Source organism: Pungitius pungitius, chromosome 21, assembly GCF_949316345.1.
Source record: "Pungitius pungitius chromosome 21, fPunPun2.1, whole genome shotgun sequence".
In the NCBI taxonomy this organism is placed as follows: Eukaryota; Metazoa; Chordata; class Actinopteri; order Perciformes; family Gasterosteidae; genus Pungitius; species Pungitius pungitius.
Genome location: NC_084920.1, coordinates 5,162,589 through 5,186,047, shown reverse-complemented (window position 1 = coordinate 5,186,047; position 23,459 = coordinate 5,162,589). Strand labels below are relative to the sequence as shown.

Below are 23,459 nucleotides of genomic sequence, written 5' to 3'. Positions count from 1 at the left end.
ATACTTGTACACCCACTTCAGCCTGTCCTGTAAAAATCATTAGAGCCCCCACCACACACGCACTGCATGCAGATGGAGAGAAAATAGGGCTGTCAGCCAAAGCGCCTGAGGGGCTTTTCATGACAATAACCTTCTGTAGCGCTGCTTGTATCCCTCCACATAGATCAGGCAGAGGTGCTGAGGGACGGATGGCGGGGGGGTGGAGGGGGGGGGGGGGGAATAAGCGAGATAACCATACAAAATATTAGGCGAGGAACATTCACACAAAGTACAGAGGAGGAAGACACCCGTGTCATTTTGCTCTCATGGCCTGGAGAGATGGCAGGCTAAACGCTCTTTTAAAACAGCTTGAACATTGAAATGACGATGGCTCCTTTTGCCTCAGCAAAGCACATTAATACGTAGCCGAATGCCATTTCCACTTTTGTTAAATGGCTCACCTATTGAGTATTCAATTACAATGGCTGTCTCTCGCTTGGAAGACGGGGCTGGGACCCATAAAAAATAATCTCCCTCTGAGTGTGGAGCTGCAGAACGCGTTGGACAGCAATGCGAGGCGTGAAGAGCTCCTGTATGGGGGTGGTATATATAATGTTAATGGCATGGGAATGAGGAGGTTGTTGGGTATTGGCTGTGGGGAAAAAAAGACTAAGCTGCTCATCTGCGGTACCATTTTGTTAAGGGAGCAAATTTTTTAACCATTTGCAGAGATACAAAAAAAAAAAAGAGCCACAGTACTTGAAATGATCTAAATGGAGAGAAGCGGGAATCCTGGCTTTAAAAAACATCAGTCAGGGTGATTGATTCTGTCTTGATTAATCGCTTCGTTTGTCAATGACTAGGTCTAAAATTCCACATTACAAACCCGCCATTAACGGTCCAACCCCCCCATTCCCCCCAGTCTGTGGTTCATCTCTTATGCTCAAATAGTAAAAGCAAATTGTGGCTAATTTTATCGACGAAACCACTGGCATGTGGTTTTTCCAGCGGTAATGATTCACTCATTCGGGCCTAATTAACTGCAGCCATTAAATGGAGGGAAATGTAATGCCCTGGGTTCCATGTCAGGTAGTCAGAGGAGGACAGCACAGAAGGACTCAATTAGGCCTGTGCCTGTTCCCAGCTTATCACGCGACATGTTTGCCAATTAAATGGAGTAGCGTCTGATGTCTGCGCGCCTCTGTCGGCAACCATCTCAGGCCCTGCTAAGCGCTGAAACGGCATCGTGAACCTCTGCACGCCACCCCAACCCCCCCCCCCCCCCCCACGCCAGTGAAGGAACAGACACTACAGCATGCCCCGAAAAGGCAGTAATTACAGGATGGATGGGAGACTGTTATATAAGCAGGAGGCTGCCGATAGGCCAGGCAGGGCCTGCTGATGCCAGGTTTCAAACAAGTTCCAGCAGGATCGAGTTACCAAGGGTGGACTCAGTCAGGAACAGAGAAACATTTCAACATCAGAAGCGGGCTAAAACAAGGGAAGAAACAGAGGCCGTTGACCTTTTTTTCAGAGTCTGCTGTGCGACTGTTTTAGAATTCCAAGCGATCAAAAGAGAACCACGATCCGACTGAGATAAGAGCCCAGTCATGACAAACAACGCAGGCACTCGATTCTCAAAAAACTTCAATCCTCCTTAAAATTATTATTAGTCCCTCTCGAAAACAGGCGTTCTTACAGCTGCTTTTAACATATTTCCCCGAGTGTGCTCCTCCCTGCATCGTGACTCACTTCGAGTGGGAGAGGAAGGCAGAGGCAGGCAGACACATTAGCCTTCCCTTATGGCACACGCTGCAAGGCAAGAGGAGTCAGTCAGCATGATCCTGACTGTCACTGACTTGTTGTGAAAGCATCGCGGGCCGGGGCTGATCCATTACTTTCGGGGTGGGTGGGGGGGGTTGGGGTGAGGGGACGGCCGGGGGTTGCAGTGGGGAAGGGGGGCAGCCCTGTTGCCCGTCACTCACCATGCACCGCTGCATGACCGCCAACCTTGTCTGGCTTGTGCACAATGGGAGGTCTGGGGCCCGACTGTGTGAGCAGTCGCTCCCGCTCCGTCCTCCCGGCAGCCAACACACAGAAAGGCCAAAAGGAGTCAAAACACTCTGGACAGACATTAGTCCTATATGGACCCTGGAAGACCTCACTGCTTGAAGCCTCTGAGCAGTGAATATCTGCTCTGTTTCCCCACTGAGTCTCGTATTTCTGGTGGTCTTAGCCGGGTTCAATTCCAAGGAGCAAGCCCTGACATGGACTGCAAAAGATAATCTCCTTCAACAAACATGCATTGCAATTATCTGGGAGTCATTAAACTGTAATGAGTGGAGGTGTGGGCAAACTTCTTAAGCAAACAGTTACAGTACCAACCACCCAAAAAATACATAACGCCTGCAAAATGCACGCCGTGGTCTAGGACAGAATCGTTCCTCACAGCAATTAGGGAGCGAGAGAGAGCGCGATATGTGCATATGTAAAAGGGAGGTCTTATGTTGGGAGAGGAAGGAAAAGAGAAAAAAGCTGAAGTCAGCAAGAGCAATAAATCCCCAAATGCTGAGCAGTTTCTTCCAGTTCAGCCCTGCTCTGTGGAGCTCATCTTTAACCCGGAGACGGGACTCTGTTTAGTAGCTTTAGCAGTGGGGAGGTGAGTCCAGTCCAGTGATCAAGCCCCCCCGAACAGTCCACACTCCGCTGGCCTGCTAGAGGACGCTTCCCAGCAGCACCACGGTCGGTCGCCGCAGCTTGACCTCCAAGCAGACACTCACTTCCACAGTGGCGAGAGAAATCGATAGATCAACCGGCACGAAAACGGTGACGCAATGGAGATGAATGATTAGCGGGGCTAATTCTTATTCCTCTCTTTACGGAGAAGTGATAAGTTAAATGGATCCGAGGAGGAATGAGAGCGCTGAGTGGAGCGGAATGGTGGAAATGACATTTTGAATTTGCTTTAAACAAGGTGAGAGGATAGACAAAGCATAAATCACTCAGAGAGCACATTCCTCCACCAGCACCGCACAATCTTTGGAATATGTTGTATTTAATGCAAGATATTCAGAAGTATTTAGTGAGCTTCAGGCACGGAAACGTAGCTTTAGACTACAGACCTTTCTCCGTGTACATAGGCTGCATCTACAACTAATTGGAAAGTTACGGATAAAGCATATAAAAAGGTCAATTGTATTCTAAATTTGGTTGAGTTACATTGAAATTTGAGTAACACAAGCTGTACTTATAAGCAGCAGGACCTTTAGCTAAATGCTAATTTCAGCCACCCTCGGGCAGGTATAACATTTAAAGTGTCCGCCCTCCATGTTTAGTTTGTTCGCATATTCATTATTTTTGACATTTAAGTCACAACGGCCAAACATTCGACAACACAGGCTTTTTGATAAATCTGCACGAAATAACCGAAAGCCAGAACAGACGATCGCGACTGAAAGCATAACCTCCCTTGTCAAGATAGAAATCAGCATGCACAAAGAAAGCACATGTTTTGTACGTTTTAAACCAAACAATGTGTTGGCAAACGGAACATTCGTCCTAAAGAGCCCGCGTCTTGTTTCACTTACCGTCTCGTTGCCAAACAAGATGTCGACGTACGGCATGACCTCCATCAGGGGCTCTTTGAAGAACTGGCTGATGAAAGGTGCTGAAAGGTTCATGCAGAATATTTTGTTGTTATCTGAAGCGTGCTTCGCCACTTTCATGATGGACTCCGGGGACACGGTGAGGAAAAAACCCTGAAAATAAGAAGAATAAGAATAGTTACTTGCAGCCGTTTGACTGACCTCAACTGGATCAGATGAATTCATGTGTAAGGTGACATTGCACAGGCAGAGTAATATGTGTAAAGTAGGTCTGTCAATAGATTAAAAAATAACTAATTAATTGCACACTTTGAAGTGAATTAATCTTGATTAATGGCAATAATTGGTGGTTTTTAATGAATGTTTTGTTTTAAACTAAATCATAATGAGAAATCACTTTAGAAAACGTGTATTTTAGACACTTGTTGTTTAATGGTTAATGTTATTTTAACCACAAAACATGGTGAACCAGCGACTCTTCCTGCTGTGCTCGTGCACTTTGCTCTCACCTCTCCATCATTTGACGGCTGTGTTTGAAGTGCGACACTCTCCCCACATTTAGCCAGGACGTTTTCAGACCACCGTCTTTTAGGGACAAAGTGGCGGTCCTCTGCAGACTGTGTGCCGCGTAGGGGGACGTTAAATGTTGAGATGGAAGTAGCCTAGCAGCTAGCTTAGCATAGCGGTGCTTTGAGTGGTCCCTTTGCCCCTCACCCTACTTCTGTTTGAGTAATTCCTCTGCACAATTCTCCGCTGTATGTCGCGCCTCTGTTGGTTTTATTTCCAATGCAAAAAGCGCTCTCCATCTTGATGTAACTGATCGCAGCTAGCGGCCGTTTCCACTTCCGGGTTTACTTCCGGGAGTAAACAGAAAATAAACAAATGTATGTTAACTAACTTACTTTTTGGTCTCATTTTATTGCATTAATCTCAGCCACATTAATCACATAGATTAACGAGTTTATATTGACAGCCCTAGTGTAAAGACAGAGGGAATGGTGTCAGAATGGACTGAACTACAAGCTCCTATGGTCTGAAACACTTTAAGTTTAAAAGGTTTTAGGTTCCTTTTAGGGTGACATGATTGTAGGTATTATGGAAATAATACAGCAGTCAAAAAGAAGAAGAGAAGCAAAAAGAAAACGGTGGTGCTCAAACATCTGAATGGTTTCTCAGAGCGTACACGGGACGACAAAGAAGAGGAAAAGGGGCAAGAAGAAAAAAATATCCACCCGGGACAAAGCCTGTGGCTGGGCTCCAAGGCTCATACTGGAGGAAGCAACATGCACGTATCCGATGATAGGCGCGAACAAAAGTCTCGTCTGGACTCTCCTTACTTGGAAACAAGAGAGGCAGGTCCACTCATTGTGTGAATGAATACAAATCAGGTAAGAAAACACCTTTGTGTTTCAGGTGGAAACCTGAAGCGAGACTCTCCCGCAGGCCACACAAAAAAGCTCCTCCTTTGATACGGATCTTCTTAACCCTTGTTTTTCAGCAACAAGCTTCCCTGTAAAACCACGGTATCACAAGAGGGGTAGAGAGGAGAGGAAAGTTTCGCCTCGTTGATACATTTAATCTGGCTGAAAAGCTTCCATTAAAGGCTACGGCGCAGTTCTCATTAAAGCACAATGACATTTTCGGCGGCGGAGGAGCGACCTCCATGAAGGAAGGGAAAGGGCATAATACCGATGAATGGAGGGCGACTGTGTAGTCAATCAGGTGAACAAGGGATTACAATAAAGCAGGCGAGTCCTTTATTACACATTCATGATGTCATTCTCTCTCTTCGAAGACACCCAGTGTCCCCCCCCCCCCCACCTCAGAAACGTCTTTAAGGTCAGCGTGCGGTTGCTGTGTCACGGCCCCGTCTGTTAAAAAAAAAAGAAAGGTGTTTCCAATGGATCTAGGAGCACAAAAGGAACTCACTCAGGCCTAATAGCCCGTCACTGACCCTGACATTTTTCCTTTGTGCCGTGCCAACGTGTCAGAGGAAGGAGATTGTTTTCTGACACAAATGATCTTTTTTTTTTTTTTTTGGTAGTTGAAAATAAACTGTCATGGTTGCCGTAATGTTAACACTGATCAAAGGCCGGCGGCTCGATCAAATATCCTGAGGGGTGGTGAACTTTAAAAGCCGTGCCACAGCTTCTCTAATCACATACCGGCTCTGTGTAATTTACTTCTGGCCTCACTGCCAGTGCCATCACATTAAATAGCTCGCCGCGGTAATACATCAACTGCTTACGGAACAAATTATATCCGTGTAGCTCCCCAAAAATATCCATCTGCACTCGATTCTTATTCGAGCACTGTATCCCATTTTAATGTGAGGCAATGCATTTTTATTTTTTGAAATGCGAAAATAAACCAAGAGACACGAGCAAGGATCATTAAATTGCAAACTAATCTTAAAAGTTCAACATGGGTTCATATAATTTTTATTGTCTTAATGTCTGTCCAGTCAGACAAGGACTTGTGTTAAATAGGTTTTGTATCCCTATGGTTGAAATGCATGAATAAAAGCGTCAGCGAAATTACATCTAATGTAATTTAGATAGATTTGCATCTATGATGTAAGGTCCTCCTCTGACACAAATCATGTGGGACACCCTGACAAGTGACCCACACACATCTAATTAGTCATCTTAAGTCTATAACCATCAGTACACATGTATATGTAGCTCCATACATTATGTCAGTAATCAGTTTTGATGCACAAACGTTTAAAACCCATTTACATATGAAATCCTTGCTGTGAGTGTATGCGTTCGAATTTAAATTTCCACCAGTGTCCAACTGTTGCGGCTCCAGTGGCTTGTGGAAGAAGAAAAAAAAAAAAGAGCCTCAGTTCCAGTTTCCAAATTCCAGTTCCCATCAGTGGTCTGTGGCGAGTAGGAAACAGGAGAACTTAAGTCTTTAGTGCTGCGCTGCAGATCCTGTATCAAGACCGCCGGCTCCAGTTTCCCAGGTGTCAAAGAGCGCTGTGAAGTGGGGGCGACTATCACATTCCCGGGTCAAGATGATCAAAGCGCTGGCTAAACTCTGTACAATTCCCACCAAGACAAAACAATTCAATGAAGCATTCAGAAATGCATTTTTCCCTTGCAGACAATAATGCGGAGCGATGTCTGACCCATGTCAAGTGGTAATTTGAGGGAAGAGTTGGAGCTGGCAGCGTATCCATTTTCAATGTTTACCCCTAAAAAAGGAGGAATGACTTCCACTTCGCTCACACAAAGCAACGTCTAAATGCCACTCTGGGACGGAATTAGAGGTAATCTGACCATAGGCGTCCTAACTACACACGAGCGGCGCTCTCTACATCACGCTTTCTCCTGCATTGTATCTGCGTTTTTCCTCCGGGGGCTGCGCACATCTGAAAAGCCGGGCGTGATGGATGGCACGGTGTCACCGGGCTTAAAATACATCTGAAAGTTAAAAATGATCTATTTTGGGAAGGGCATTTTCATTTGCACCAGCAGCAGAGGTGGTTATGGAAAAGCATTGGCTTTTTAATTAATTATTTTTTTTATTTCCTTCTTCTTCTCAGGTCTATTTTAATTCTGCAGAGATAAGAGGGAGTGTTCAAGGTACTGTGTCATGGAGGTTTTGTTTAACACTTCCCATTACTCAGGAATGATGGGAGGAATTTAAACACCATCGCCACTTGAGTGAAAAGAGTGATTATGGCCGCTGTGCTCGCGCAGAATGTCATTAAACCCAGTTTTTTTCACCACAGAGTGCGTTTTTCTGTGCGGCGGTTAGCGTGGACAACACAGTCCCAACCCGTGGCGTCCCTCCAAGCCCTCCTTGGGTAAACACTGTGAGCTCCGTCAGCGCTGTTGTTTGTTGCATGCTCCGAATTCCTATTGAGCACATTGAAAGCTGCTATTATTAATGTGTGTGTAATAAAACAAAAAATGGCCCCTGACGTCAAAGGGATCACTCGTAGCGATGGACCCGCGTAGAATTATCACTTGGCTATTTATCACCCTGCAGCTCTATGTAGCTTTTTAAGTCTTCAGTTTTCAGTAAACGTCGATAATCACACTGTGCACTACTGGCCTTTACAGGCAGAAAAAAAAGTTTGTGACTATCTGGTGGAAGTAAAAGGAGCATTTTGTAACTAAAAAGACAGATATTTCCCTCAGGACTTGATTAGTATTTGAGGCGATCAAACCAAGACTGAAAGGGAAAGTGAGTATTCCACCGAAAAAGCAATTTCAGAGAGAAGCAGACAGAAGTGTCGAAAATATTTGTTTGAAGGCTGACATCAAGGGTGTCAAGCATTTAAAAACAAAAAAGATAAAGCCTTTGGATCACAACGACCACTCGACCAATCGAGATGAAGACAAGGATATTAACAACACTGTGTGCCAACACACTGATATTGTTAGCTTAACATTTTCTTACGTAGAATCGCAATTTCGAGAACAGACGAGTGATGAAGTAGTGCTCGTAGAAGGTAAGTAGAGAAAAGGAAATACAGGCGCTTGTTCTGGTGATGAATTCCTAGTTGGAAAGCGCCCGAGAGAGAACCGGCAGGGTTTCAAAGCTCTTCAAAAATCCTCCCAGGCCATGCTATCCCTGTCATTACCATAGCTCGCCCCCCCCCATCACGCTCTCTAGTGCACAGGGTTCATTACACAGAATTAGATGTCCCACAGATCAGAGCGCACATGGGGTCACACGCACACACTGCTCTCCTCCTCGGTTATCTCTGTAAAGCACCATTGCAAGGTGGATCGATAGCCGGGGTTTGGAGCTTCATTAGCTCAGTATGACTCCATCTCCATCGAGACGCTTCTGGCACGCTACGCCAGAGTTGCAAGATATATTTTACTCTGCGATCCTGAAGGTCCTGCTGTTTTACACACACACACACACACACAAACACACACCACGCACACAAACACACGCAGACAAACAAGACCTTCGCACGTGACGGGGGGGGGGGGGGGGGGTGGAGGAATCTGTGTCAGCCTGTGGCTCGATAAACAGGAGAAAGAAAGAGGCCAAACAAACAGAGGTAAGTGATAAATTGTGTCACAAAGTGCCTTGAGAGGATGGAAAGCAATAACAAGGATATAAAGAGCTAATTTAAGGATATTCACCCAACGCCAGTGATGTTTTGTATGCATTGAAACGGCCAGTTGGACTCATTTTATAAACAAGTTCAATTAAACCAACAGACACGAGAAACGTGCACCAAGGCTGCAACATGATTCAGCATCGCCTGCACTTCCAGGATGTTTTGATCTGGCTGCAAGGCAATTCTTGGGCCGCGCTGATAGCATCTGCCTCGTCTTCTTCTCCCTCCCATTAAGAATCATGTTCTGGAGAAGCTTATCAGACATCTAGGAATCCATCCACTTCTTGTGAGGGAGCTGGAGGGAGGCCAACTGCGCTGGGAGGGAAGGCCGTGCTTTTAAAGGCCGACCGGAGATGAGGAAAGGGGGCGATCATGTCAGACGGGATCTCTGGGGCAACATAAATGTGCCACAAATGCTGGGCTTAACAACTGGGCAGAGACATCACTTACTAACTGCTGCACTATTTATTTCTTAAAACATTTGCTGCGGTTTCAAACCTGATTTTCGAACAAGGGGGCATTTGGAGATGCAGCTGAAAGGGTCGCGGCGATAATCAAACATACCTGGCCAAGGTCGTCTTAATGAGCGTGGATGAAACAAGACATTAAGAGTCAACCCCAAAGCACTTGAGGGGAGCGTGTGTCACACTACCAGCCTGCAATTTGTACAACCATCAGGGACCATAATTACATTAACCCCAAACGCCTGCACCCTGTAAAGCATGGGAGGAAACTACTTGCATGGTGAAAAACAAAAAAAAAACTTAAAGGATAAGGTTTTGTTGGCATCACAACGTTAAATAAATTGGTTTGATTTGAGGCGTATCTCACTAAAAAGTAATTTGAGATCAGCTCTGGGGGCTTTTCGAATGGCTGCCTTTTGCTCTCCTGTTAAGCTCCACAGTTTCAAAAAAATAAAAAATAAAAATGTGTTGGCCGGGGGAAGAGGCCAGCATGAGCGGGCGAGCGGGATGCCAAGGAATGTACTTAAGATCTAAAACAGACAACATTTAAAGCCAAGAGCATTTAGATGCCAATTCTAATCCAAAAAATAATTCACCGCATAGTACGAACTGACTCTCCCTTACAGATACCACATGTTACCTCGGTGAGAAGATAAAAGTGTAAAAAAAAAAAGATGCCAGAAGAGCTGCTTTCTTCTCCTAAAAAAGGTTGAATCTTGGTATTAAAAAGAAGAAAAAAAACATGCTTCTCTTCAAATTCTACCCTCTGCGGTTCCTACTGTTGTTCTTCCTGACATCATTGGGAGATTAGCAGAGAACAAACTACTCGGTTCGCAGGGAGTTAAAATTTGCTAATGCACACACTCTCAAGTGTCCTCGTCTGCCACACTGCACTTAATTAGCATTTTAGTGAGAGGCAGTTCTCTCTCCTTCAGTACCTCTGAAGGGAAACATCCCTCCGACTCACAGAAAACACACACACTCACATACACTTATGGAGTCAAGTTGAGCTCCTGTAGTTTCTTACACATTGTTTTTTTAGGAGAAGAGGATGGGGGGACGGGAAGGGGAGTTTGTGGGGGTCAATGGAAAAAAAACGGGATAAAAGTCTGCAATGTGAAAACAGATGTCGGGCTTCAGAGCTGTCTCTTCTGAACCGGCTTGAAAGGACATATTAATATATATATATATATATGGGTCAGATGTATAAAGCAGAGGTTCAGTGTTGGAGTGTCGACGCTGCACAGCGGTTTCCAGTTTCAGGGACTTGAAGGTTGTGCGCGCACAGAAACCAAATCTCTGCAGACATTCCTGTCGCTGGGAAGTGAACATTTTCCAAATGTGCCAGTATGTGAATGTAAATGAATTAGTTCACTTAAGTTTGAACACCAAAATGAGGAGCCGAGGAGACAATCTTTCACTGTTCGCAGGCGGGCCGCTGAAAGCCAGCGCACCGGGTTGGAAAATTACAGGTAATTGCTGAAGCCATTGAATCCAGTTTGGGTTTTGGTTGAAAGACAAAAATAACAAAGCTCTGATTGCTTAAAAGACAAGGGCAGGGATCTTGGAGGCCCTGTTGCTAAGAGTTAATTTGATACATATTTCTCCCCCTTGAAATGTCTGAGGTACTGGCAAGAGACGTCCAAAAAAAAGGAGTGAGAGGGAGGGCGAGACCCCCGCTCTCCCTGCAAATGCTATCCATCTGCCATATTCCATTTAAGCAGCATGAGAAGCTAAGGGAGCGCCCTTGCACAATATTGTGTGAAGGCTGTCAAACTCAATGCAGGAGCTCGGTGCCCACTGCTCAGAGCGGAGGACCCGGGGCCGCTTAAATTCTGTCTAATAATAACTACTCGCTGAGCAGGCTCAGCAGCAGCAAACCGTAAAACACGTGGCAAAAACAAACTTTCCATTTTTTTTAACCGGATTTTTCCAGATTACCAGATTTCACTTATCAGCGGAGACCCCCGTATTTAACGCCGTTCTAAGTCTACAGTGATATGTGGAAAGGATATAAGAAGAGAATGAGGACGACCCTTACTCGCCAAATAACTAGAAAATGATTTTCTTACTCCCTTTTAGAGCGACATCCTTTTCCTTTACCATTGAACCCGCTCCAGAATTATGAATTCACAGCGCTCACAGCCCGGTGAGAGTGTCATAAGTCTCCCGTGGAACAACATGGCGGCGACACTCACCAAAGCACTAAAATCAAGCTCTCAGAAATCAATTGCCAGGAGGCAAAGAAGTGTGAACTTACATACCATACCCTAAGTCCAATTTCCTTGAAAGTGGAGGTCCTAAATCGAATCACGGCGGGCCAATTCACCGTGGAATTATGCAGAAAAGGGATGGCAGCATAAAAATGACAACTGGTAAGAAATACTGCCCAAGCTAGGAAACTTAAGAGCTTGTTTATTCACCCCACATGTTCTTATCTTCCTGGCCCCGTGACGGTGCTACAAGTCAGCTTTGATCGACTTTGTTCTTTATTTCCGGGCCCGAGAGGGAGAACTATTGAGCGGTCAGAGATGGTGTAAACACACAAAGACGAGGAGCCAAAAGCAGCGCACTCAATAGAACGTTTACTTGTCTCTTCGATGCGTGCGTACGCTCTCTAAACACTTTCCAGTAGCAGGGGGTATTTAGCCGTTGTCATGAGTAGGGGTCCCGATCTGCTCAAACTGGAGATTGCCTTGACAATTCCCTGCTGAGCGGAGGAGGCCACCCCCCCCCCCTTCCCCCTACCTGTGCCCAGCTAATCACAGGCGATGGAAATACCTCAGCGGGACTTTGAAGTATCAAAAGAAGAAAAATAAACAGCAAAGACTTAAAAAGACACAGAGGGACTTGTGGAAGTGAATGCATGATAATGGCGTTACGAGTTGGCCACCATGCCCGTGCTCTGGTCTGTTGGAGAGTTGGGTACTTCTGAAAGTTCTCGCTGAAGACAGTTTCCTGCAGTGTTGTGTACTTCAAGAGCTTCTCCCACTTGAGAATAGGATCTCAGGCTGAGATAAACAAACACAGCCAGGAAATAGGAGTCTCTCACAGGTATCAAACAACACCCCCCACCCCACCCCCCCCCCTGACAAAAATCTGAAATTCAGATGCTGCTGCTAGGCGTTGTCAGGCAAAAGTAACAGGGTGAAGCGATGTGTGTGTTACGTTTAAATTGTTCCAAGCCATTGGCCTGCTGCTTGCCTTTGATCATTCTTATCAGCTGTTTTTTCTGTTGGAATGGTTTGCAATATTTAAACTAAATTTAACTTACATTTTAGGCCCCCATAAACAGCATCAATTTCTTTCATTAATGAAATAAAAGAACAAGCGAATATAGTACTCCAGGGAAAAATTGCTAAGGTGCACAAACCCTTTGTGAATCCAACCCTTAAGTATCTATCGAGCTGTTTCTTCTGAAACCAGATCATTGTTCATGAATGCATCTGTGATCACATTATTACCAATAAAGAAAAAAAAAAAAGCCCCACTTTGGCCAACCTCTTTAGCCCCCCCGCGCCTGATTTATTATGACGAGAGCCTCTCAGACAGGCAGCCGTGCTCGGCTTCTACAGCCACATCCATTTTTCTAAAAAAGTGCTTGAGATTTCTAAGTGGGGCGGACAAAACGAAAAATAGTGAAAAGTGGAGCGCTATATAGGAATTGTGTGAATTATCCCTAAATAATACAATGTGGTAACGATACAGTGCAATAAGTGCTAGGGACTGGTGACTGGTTGAAGAGTATCCATCAGTTAATACACACACACCCACACGTCGCTACATGAAAAATTACCACTTAACGGAAAAAAACAAACTTATAAAGCTGGTCTGTGGGGCGGGAGGTGGAAGGTTGCCTTCTAATTGCTGCAGGGAAAAGAAACCATGTTAGAGTAAACAAAGTCTGATCGATGGTGGGGATTATATCAGAAAGAGCCTTTGGCCTGTGGCCAAGACGAGCAAACACACTGTTCTCTGTCTCTGCCACAGATGGAAAAAATAGCCCAGGCAAAAAGCTGGTGAGTTAAAAGCATTATATTTCACAGAGGGAAATGGGGGGGGGGGGGGCAGTAGTACAATGCCAGATATGACATGTAGCCAACTCTATCGCGTCTTGGCTGTTTGTATCAGACAGAAATGCCAGCAGATGAGAGGGCAGCGTTGGGAGTTTGATGGAAGGCTGTTCCGGCTGGGGGGCTTATAGCTTTGGGTCAGGCTACAGTCCCCCGGCGCCGCGGTGCTGTGTGTGTGTGTGTGTGTGAAACCCCTCCATCACCACGCGCACCAGTTCAACGCGCTGCTGGCTGGTCACGGCCCCCGGGAGAAATGCATTTGGTTTTTACTCCCTGGATTCAACGGGGCTATTGCAATTCACATAAGCCACTTAAGGAAATCTGCAAGGGGAGAGGGAAAAGGTGTAAAACTGAGAGGGGCTTACAAGTTATTGGAGCCTTTTAAACACGGCGGCTCCTCGTCAGGAAAGGGTTTTTCACCCCATGTCTTGTAAATGAGTTCAATCCATTGCCTTTAAAACCCTTGTAACGGTTTTACATCTGAAAATAACATAATTCATTACTGTCAGAAACATGTTTAACTTGAAGATGTAATACGAGCAAAAGTGCTTTGGTCTCGGTTGTGAGGATTTACAAAAAGCAAGTAGGTATTTGCAAAATGTAAGATATTCTGTCTGGGGTCTCATTCAGCATAAAAGGAATCCTAATGACTCTCAAAGCCATTTGCTTCAATTTGTGATTTATATTAATACATGTATTGCTTTCCACACAGCCAAAAGGGCTGTATTCGTCTAAATTTCACCATAATATTCATGTCGATAAGCAGGTGACGACTAGGAGAAAGGACTGATTATATTTGCTAATCCCCAAAAGAAATTAGGCAAGATTGATGAAAGCGTGCATATACTCCGCACAAAGCCTTGGGAGTCTCTTAAAGCTGTTACCATGGTGGTATCCCATTAGAATAACAAACATTTCCCCTGGATGTTTAACATCGCTTCCCAGTGAGCACAGCCCTCCCTAAACCTCCCCTCTCTCCCCCTCTTTCTTTCTCTCTCTCTCAAGCACCTGCCTTCACATTTTCCACTTCTTAAATTCCACCAGTCTCATGAAGAAAAAAGAAGGAAAAAAAAGGGGTGAAAAATGAAATGTTGTTACGAGAAAACGAGTGCCGAAAAAAGGAGTTTTCTTCAAACCCGTAATAACTTTCCATGGGAAGAGGGAGAAACTTAAAAAGAATAACACTTCCCCTTCATTTTCTACTCCTACCACTTTTTTAAGCAGGCAGTGAATTTCCTGGAGTGATAAGGGCTTAGCCAATGTAATCCTCAGAGGACCCCCTTCTCTGGCATGCCAGGAATCAAGAAACCTTTCCCTCTCAAAAAAAATAAATAAAAAAAAGACAGAGAGGGAGGCAACAGTAAGGTTTGGGAAGGCGGAGGAGAGGCGACCAGCATCTCCCACACTGCTAAATGCAAATTAGCACGTGTGGCGAGAGGAGCCCGTACTCGCCTCAGCTGGAGATCAGCAGAGGAATATTGATATGACAATGCAAAAGAAAAAGGGGGGGGGGGGGGGCGCTTCCCTGACTTAGACAGCAGGGGCCACCGTGGAGGCTCTAATTGGCCTCACGCAAAGAAGGGGGTGGGCCCCATTAATGTTTCACACAGATTGATTCATTACCGGTTTGCTCAACAGGCCGGGTGGGCCTCGTGACAGCGCACCGCCTTGAACCGGTGGCGCGTGAGTCACGGTCGCCGCGGCAGGACGGAATACATCACCCCGACCTTTCACTTGGGATATTAAAATGAGAAGCCCCGGGAACACGACTCGCCACGCGGCGCTAGCGCAATGGTGACAGAGCAAGGGAAAACATTTGCTTGATTAAAAAAAGCTGCATGCGCCAAAGGAAAGGTATTGTGTTTGTACTGCCATGTAAAATAGACCTTAAAGTAAAAAAACAATCCATTGACCCACTCTGGTAACTTCTGGTTTACATTAGCGGCCAATTAATGGCTTCGCTATCATTATAAACGCTTAAACTTATTATGTACTGTGGCAGTTCTGCCACAAGAGAAGTCATAAAATGTTACAGCCAAACTCCTCCGTCCCCTAATGTGGTTGAACTGACGTTTCTTGGTCTGTGATAAATGCGCACAAATGAGTCAATAGACCACAAAACCTAATCTGTCCGTTAAAAAAGGAACTGCAGGGTTCACAGCCGCCGAAGCTCACTGGCGGCCATTTAAGAGCCGTGAGAAAGGCAGCTGAGCATCTCGGCTTCTCGCTGGGTGGTTGGTTACATGTGGTTGACACATTTGCATCTTCAAAGATGCACACAGACAAACTCAATATGTGTGTGAACGTCTGGGCGGCATGTGAAAAAAAAAAAGAAGAAGAAAACCCCCGGTCCTTCCTCTGAGGAGATTTTGGAGGTCCTTTATTGTAAAAAAGCCACTCGGACTGGATGCAGGCGCCCGGGCCGGGTCACCGGGAAACGCCGTCTGCTCTGCACCAACCCCGGGGGGGGGGGAAAAAAGGCACCGCGGGGAAACTATAAATCAGGAGCCATTACACAGCAACAAATATGAGGCGAACAGTGCATTTGAGCTCCGAGACTCATTCACTTGGTGTCTCTCCCGATGAGCGTGCACAATGCCAGCAGAGTGTGCGCATTGTGGTGCCTGTTCCTCTGAACTGGGGAGGGGACGGGTAAATTACAAAGGAGGCCTGTGCAAATTAGACGTGATGGCTTCATAATACGTCTGAAGTGTGGGATTCTTCAGAAACCTGTCCCCGGGCTACACTCGCGGATCGGCGCTTTGAACTTCCAATTATTGCTGCCAAACCGCAACGCTGTAAGACAATCGCTCCAGCGTTGCGGAACACACAAGCATGCACTTGATCCATACGTGCCGGGAACACGGATAACCGACTTGGCATTTAACGTGACGAGTCCCCCCCCCCCCCCCCCCATTAATGAATGCAACTTTTGAATGAGGTCCTGGAAGAAGATTAATAACTGAAAGTGTTTGTAGTGGGTTTTAATCCCCGAGAGAGCGTTTGTCACAGAAGGAGGAGGACCGCAGGGGAACAGCTGTATTTCAAGAGGAACCATCCAGAAACGGTGTTCCCTCATGATGTTCATTTGGTGAGGGAATATTTTACAGTGCTACCACGGTTCCATTAGATCACAGCGCGTAGAGGAGCCATAAAGTGAAACACAAATCCCACACAGGATCTGGCAGGATGTGTGCAGCTGCTGAGCAATTTTATATTGCAGTATGACCTCTCACTCGTGCATGAATTGGCCCGGCAATGAAATAAATCACCGTCGCAATTTGGGACACCTCCAAAAAAAAAAAAAAAAAGACGGTGCAAATGGGTGCTGTTGGTCCGTAATATGGGAGGACTAAAAGACGGCATGGAACCCGGGCGGGATGACCGGGTGAAAAACTTCACATGAACCAGACAAAATGTCCAGACGCTGCGAATGAAAATGGAACCCCGAGAGAGAAGAGGGAGGAAAGAAAAACAGGCTTCCTGTAAACACAGGGCTAAGATTTATTCACTCACAGGGCTCAACATTAAAGCGCCTTCTCATCCTTAATTAAGTCTTGTTTATATTTCCAAACAACGGCTGAGTAATATGCAAAGAACGTCTGGTTGAGACGCATCAATAATGTCTCCTCAACTGCGCCTGCTACATAATTAATACCCACACTGACATGACATGGATATGATATGACAAGGGTATCAGAGGCGAAGAGTTTGGGAAAAGAGAGCGAGCCAATGCATTTTTCATCAACCGACCAAAGTTCTCGACTCAATGTTTCGGTTTGGGAGAGGAAACGGGGGCGCGGGAGGGCGAGGGAAGCAAATATGTGGCAGTATGAAAACAAACCCGGGGGAATCACACGCACGGGCATTGAACCGGATGTGTTCTCAGCCTCTGATCGGGCGTACAGAGGTGGGCTTTGATCAGCTTTGTGTCTCCCTCTTGGCTATAAAAACAAAACAAACAAAAAAACGGCAAATATGATGAAACGTCCTCTCGTTTTTTCTTTTTTGATTTTTGTCCAACGTCACCATATCTGATGGGCTTTGGCGTCACTTCAGCTGCTGACTTAATAAAAAGGGAAGGCTGGATTTCTTTAAGGGTAGAGTTTTCCATTTCTCTCACCATTTCACCTCATGTTGGTGGGGCAATAAATACCCTCAGGAAAAAAAAAAACCCACACAGGTGCAGGGAGGAATTCATTTTGCAGTTTATTTTGGACCGGGCTGCTCTGCCACTTGGAGTGGGGCCTTGCAGGGGCCATTCCTCCTCATTCAAAGCCATTACCACCCCGCTGTCACTGTCAGTCTGTCCCCTCACCCATCACCGAGCGGCCCCTGCAGCCCATCTCAGACCTCCCGACTAAATCACATTCCACGCACAAACGCCGGGGCCCGTGCAGGACCTACTGTATCTAATCTAATCTGTCCATCTCCTGTGTCCCTACACGGGCGCGTGGCAACGCGCTCCCGGGTCCCTGGGAGGGCAGGCAGGCAGGCGCGCAGCTCAACGCCGCAATCGCGCACGTTTCCGCCTGCGTGTGGTGGAACGAGGGCTCGGCAATGCAAATCGGGAATCAGGGTTTGCCTCCTTAATTGGCGGCTTTATCAGCTCATTAAGAAACAGGGAGGCATCGCTGAAAATGAGCGTGCAATGTTCCTATTAAAAGTGCTCAAAGAGAGAGCACTTAGAACGTCATCATCTCAAGTCCTTGGGAGAGAGAGAGAGAGAGAGGGAGGGAAGCAGCTGTGATTGATAAGGCGACTATATTGTCGGCTAAAGAGAAACACCTCGAGGGGGGAAGCGGCAATTTGGTCAGAAAGAGCGGCGTGGATGTTCTCAGGTGGCCCCGATGGCCGCTCGTCTGCCCCTCAGTGTCGTAACGCCTGAAACAAAATGGCACATCTTATTAGAAGAGGTGGAGAGGTGAGGTTGGAGCACATAATATGACGATGAACAAAGCGTGTGATCGGGACCTATAGGGAGAGGACTGTCATTAGCTACAGGACGCTGATGATCGAGTAACACTTTCTTACCGCTGCAGAGGAAAAACAACCCGTCGCCTTCAGCCAAATCAATACGGTTTGTAGCCTGCTGCGATGCAAACAGCGACCATCCTGGCTGCACGACGCGGGATGATGCGCCGTTACTCATTTCGGCTCCAATCTGATGTCCCCATTAGCCTTTACGGTGTCAAATGTGCTCAATAAAAAGGGCCTTATTTCCAAAAGCGCAGCATTAATCCTTTAATGCAGCAGGGCAGAGTCTTTCAGAGCTGATACTAATGTTGCTAGGTGGCAAGAGGGAGATGGCTAATCCTGATAACTCAGGCTGTGCAGTCAACTTTGCAGATGGCTATCTGCCCTGGACTAGCACCCCTAATAGGCGCAGGAACAGGATGTGCTTTTAAAGCCGCACTTCCCCAACGTCGCCTTCAAAGAAAGCGATAATTTTCAACGGGGCTTTCTGAACTCTGAAGATAAGCCAGAGAACGGGGGAGGACAAAATAAAAATGATGCTGGCCTCAGAGAGGAAAAATAGCTTCCTGATATAGTCCTAGCTCCCTCTTTAAAGCTGACACCTAGAACATACAGTTTATCAATTATACATGACGCCAGAATCCATCTTCTGTTGGCAGCTTGTTTGGATCCGGCCCGAGCCCTCTCACTGGTGAAATGTGTCTGGGAGCCCCCGTCCCTCCTGTCGCCTCTCTTCCACTCGCAGCCTGTCCTTAAAAATCAATCCCTTTTTAAGGCTTGAATTTATTTTTCCTGTAACAAATCTGTCTTGGCAAATGATGTCACATAAGCGGGGAGAATGACAGCCTGATGTCTATGCGGGGAACATCAACCTTGCTCCAGCGGCCTCCTCCCAAGGTGAGTAATCACACTGAGGAGCGGCGCAGTGTGTGGATGCCAGCCAGCGTCCAAACAAACCCGGAGTCTGTTGCTCAAGATAAACAAACCAATTAGGGGAAAGGCATGTTATTCCTCAGTTGGTGGGATATTTGCTAGATGGAAAATAATCAATGCATTCTTATTTCCGCAGGGTGAAGCAGAAAAGTCCTGAGCGGAATAAAATCTAGGCAGGGAGAGAGAGAGAGAGAGAGAGAGAGAGCGAGAGTAAAATTATTCATTAGAAAAAATAAATAATGGGACTAAACTAGCTACTAGTCATGTAATTAATCCACGCAGGCTCAGCGGAGAGGGGAAAAGCACAGAGGGGAAGATTCATCATAGCTTTTTGCCCCTCGCTCCCAGGGATACATGCCCTTCTTGTGTGGATGAGTCGGCTTACATCTTCTGACAATTGTGCGCCAAGGGCTTTGTCAAAAAGGAACCGCAGTTATTGTTTTGATTGGTTCCCCCTTGTTATGTGGGGGGGGGGGGTGCAAAATACTTTCAAACGCGATTACGGCAGAGCATCTGAAAATAACGCACGCACATAAAGAACATCAAAAAGGAAGATGTCTGCTCCTTATTTACCCGAGGACAATCACTTTGGCACCTCGGCGTGCTGCCTGCCGCCCCCCCCCCCCCCCCCCCACCTCCCCCGCCAGCGCGCTGGAACAGGCGACCCTACCAGTTCTTGCTGGGCGCGGCCGGCTGAGGCATCAGACGCCCGCGCTCGCGGAACATGACATTCAAGCTGGCCAATGAGGACGAACCCGCTAAGCAAAGCGGCTCTGGCCTTTCAGTCAAAGAGCGACCTGAGGGCTTTGCCCCCCCCCCAACTCCCCTCTGTGTGGATGTGCAGCTGCTCTGGCTGCACATCAACTCTTCCGGGGCACCAGGCTCTCCACTGGCACAGGAGTTTAGATGCCGGGGAAAATATTTTTAGGAAGAAAAAAAAAAAATGAAGGAGGCTAACAACACCACACATGAAAAATAAATCACAGCCTGCTTGTTAGCAAAGGGAGGAGAGAGAGAGAGGGGAGGAGGGAGGAGGGGGAACTGGGTTAAGAGATTTAATGTGCTGCAGAAAATCTGACACTTGCCAGAGGTCCAAATGTTCCACCAGAGCAACGGCAGCCCTGCCGGCTAAGTCACTATAAAGCCTCCAAAGCGGCTTACAATATACACTTGAGGAACAATAGATAAGGTCAGAGAAGAAGCCCGAGTCTGAGCGGGACCATGTATGAAAAATAAACACTGACCGCAGACATGCTCGCTGAAACACATGCCGTTAGCTGCTGCAATTAAACCATTTGTCAATTGATTATAATATATCAAACAAGCATCTCTGGCACATTTCCTGCCTACAGCCTTTTTGTGCTTTTTCTATTTGGGAATTTAATGATTGCAGACCGAATATTTTTGCACTGTTGGTCGAGTATTTTGATCACTATGGACTAGTATTAATTGGTACTTTTGTTTGTAATAATACCAAAAATAGTCATTAGTTGCAACGATAGTTTATTGATACATTTTAGATAAAGACATCTGTCTAAAATAAGGATCAATGATATTTTGGTAAATACATTTATTTGGAGATTTATACCAGTGTCATATCTGTTCAAGGAATAGAAGGCTGTGGCTAGTAGATAGTTAGCTTAGCTTAGCTTAGCATAGCATAAAGACTGGAACTAGTAGGAAACCGCTTGTCTGCCTTTGTCAAAAAACAAATAATAATCTGTCCCAATTGACACATAACATGTTGTTCGTATAATTCTGAATAAATCAAAAAGTGTTAACCCCCCCCCCCCCATACAACCGTCAACTTCTTGTTATTTCTTGTAGGAGTGAGCAGTGACTTCTTGGGACTCGTCTCATCGTTGTGCGGTTGCCAGGCAACCAGCAGACACTCAAAGAAGTTAGTGCTCCAAGCCCCCAAAGAAAAAACCTCCCGGATATAACACCACATAAAACCCAAACGTCTCGTTTTGCACTTTGGTTTTCATTCAGCGGGAGAAACTTGTGCATCAGTATTCATAAAATGACTCATTAACAGAATAAAAACTGAACCGTGATACAAAGAATGTGTTGAGTGTTACGTTAAATGAATGATTTATCAAATCCTTCACACCAAAAACATTACATTATCCTCAGAAGTCATTAGTCTTTGGGAGAGAGCGTAAACATTTTACTGGCAGTTAAAAATGGAGCAAGGCCAAAAAGAGGCAGACGGAGGCTGTGCACAGGCTCACGACGGACCACAAGAAAAATGAAACCTTGCAAGGGGCAGCAATTCTCAAAAAACAAAAGAACAAGTGTCCAGCATCTGCCGCACAGAGACAAACATCTGCGGTGATTCTTTGTAGGCCGCCTTTCGGGAACGGTCTCGCTGACCCGAGTGCTGCGGGTTTGGGGTTTGTGGCGAGGACGACATTCCAGCGATTTCCATTCGGTCGAGGCTTTACGCTCCAATAAAACAGCATCTGACACTTAACTCCACTCGCTATCGGTGCCCAGGAGACACACTATCCTAAAGCGTTTCATCATATGAATCTTAATCAGATACTTAGCCAGTAGAGCAGGTTTTTCACTCTCCCTGGTGAGAGTATCAACACATGGCCATCAGGCACAATTCACGGCCCGCAAAGTGGCTATTTATTTTCTGCTCAGCATTACTTGACAAATAATTACTCAGTCTATTCAATTAAGCCATGGAACTCGCACAAATGGTCCCACCACCCATGCATGGGACCGAAATAGCAATTCAAAATAACTTGGTCTCGTGGATGAAATTCAAAAATGATTTTTTTTTTTTTTTTTTAAAGGCGAGCGCACCGAGTGCTTTGATGCAGGGGGAGTAAAGGGACAAGGTGAGGGAAAACGTAGGAATATCATTATGTCGGAACTATTTCATCCCTTTTACAGCACGCCAGACTCGGTGCGGGTGGAGCAGATGCACACAGTAATCCGGGGTGAAAGGACACAGTCAGTGCTTTTCCTTATGAAGAAGAAAAACAGTTTTTTCACAAAAGGTACCGTAGGTGTACAAGGAGGGAGTTGCATGCTGGTAGAGTAATATGGACTAAAGCTGGGAAGTTTGCCAGAGTCCAAAAAAGTGCCCTGCCCTTCCCCCAAGAGGAAATAACTCAAGATACAGTAGATTTTATCCCTTGTTGTTGTTTAAATTAGGATGTTAGAAATAAAAGAATAAAAGCAGCACAGCTCGGGTAAATTCTAAATATTTCCTCACACATTCCTCAGAAAAAATAATAAAACACGCAAAAAAGTACATGTCATTCGATATGGTGAGAACTCTTCATACTAACAAAATGAGATGAGGAGTAATGAAATACATAATAAACACAAACAGATCAAAAATAACCACATATTCACAAATAAAGGGACTCAGGACTTTTACTTCTAACGGAGAATGTTGAGGGTGCAGTATCTCAAATGTTCTCCCCCCCCCCACCGTCACCGCGAAGAAGTAAATCAAGAGTACGGATAATTGTAAACAACCCAAATAAATCCCGCAGACGAGTGAAAGCCGCGGGATGTCTCCGCAGCCGGCGTCATTTGGCCTCTCCACCCTAATTTACCATGCTCCGCCCACTCAGCCCTGCAGGGCGGAGGAGCTGGCTGAACCTCCAACAGGGCCCGGGCCAACCCATGCGTCCCACTGGCTCGGACACCCCGCCAAGAGCCAATCACCGAGCCCGCACTCCTGACAGCTCATTACCACTCAATTAGGCAGGTGCACCTCCACGCGCAGCCTTTCTGACAAATACAAGCCCTCCAGATGCATGTTTAACATTCGAGAGAATTATATAGTGACAGCAAACACTAAACGCCTCACCCTTATCCCTTGATTGCCTCAAGATTGAAATCCTATAATTGGCCAGGCCAGCGGGAGAAGAAGAATTACGCCCCACCCCTTAGACAGACACGCAACAAAAAAAACAAAAAAAGCCAATAAATACGATGCGGTTGTCTAGTAATTGAACAATTATGAATTCGTATTCATAAGATGCTTGCTGGCAATTACAAAATGCCATTTGATTAGACACAATCTGAAATGACATTGTTCCAACGCTAAAGACACTGTGGTGTCGGCCTAATAAAGAGAACACACACATCATGGCAGTCGCTGGAACCACCGGCGTGACCTCCAGAGATGGGAGACGTGCTGACACAGCGGCCCGGGACGCTGACGGACGCGACTTGGCGCCCGTCGCTCTTTGTCCCCTAAAACCCACCGCTCGTACCGGGAAAAAAAATAAAAAATAGGGTTGACTTTCAAATTGGAACACCGGTGGGCACAGACTGTGCACATAACTAAACACACGCAAAG

At 46.0% G+C, this 23,459-nt stretch overlaps 1 protein-coding gene across 2 annotated transcripts in view; it reads right to left on the bottom strand.

The window, feature by feature from the left end:
* Nucleotides 1-23,459, bottom strand: part of adkb (adenosine kinase b) — an 86,346-nt gene that overhangs the window by 19,243 nt on the left and 43,644 nt on the right. For both annotated transcript variants that reach the window (XM_037463021.2, XM_037463022.2), the window contains exon 7: nt 3,567-3,737. In XM_037463021.2, coding sequence (XP_037318918.2) covers nt 3,567-3,737 — 171 coding nt within the window. The remainder of the gene's footprint in view (nt 1-3,566; nt 3,738-23,459) is intronic.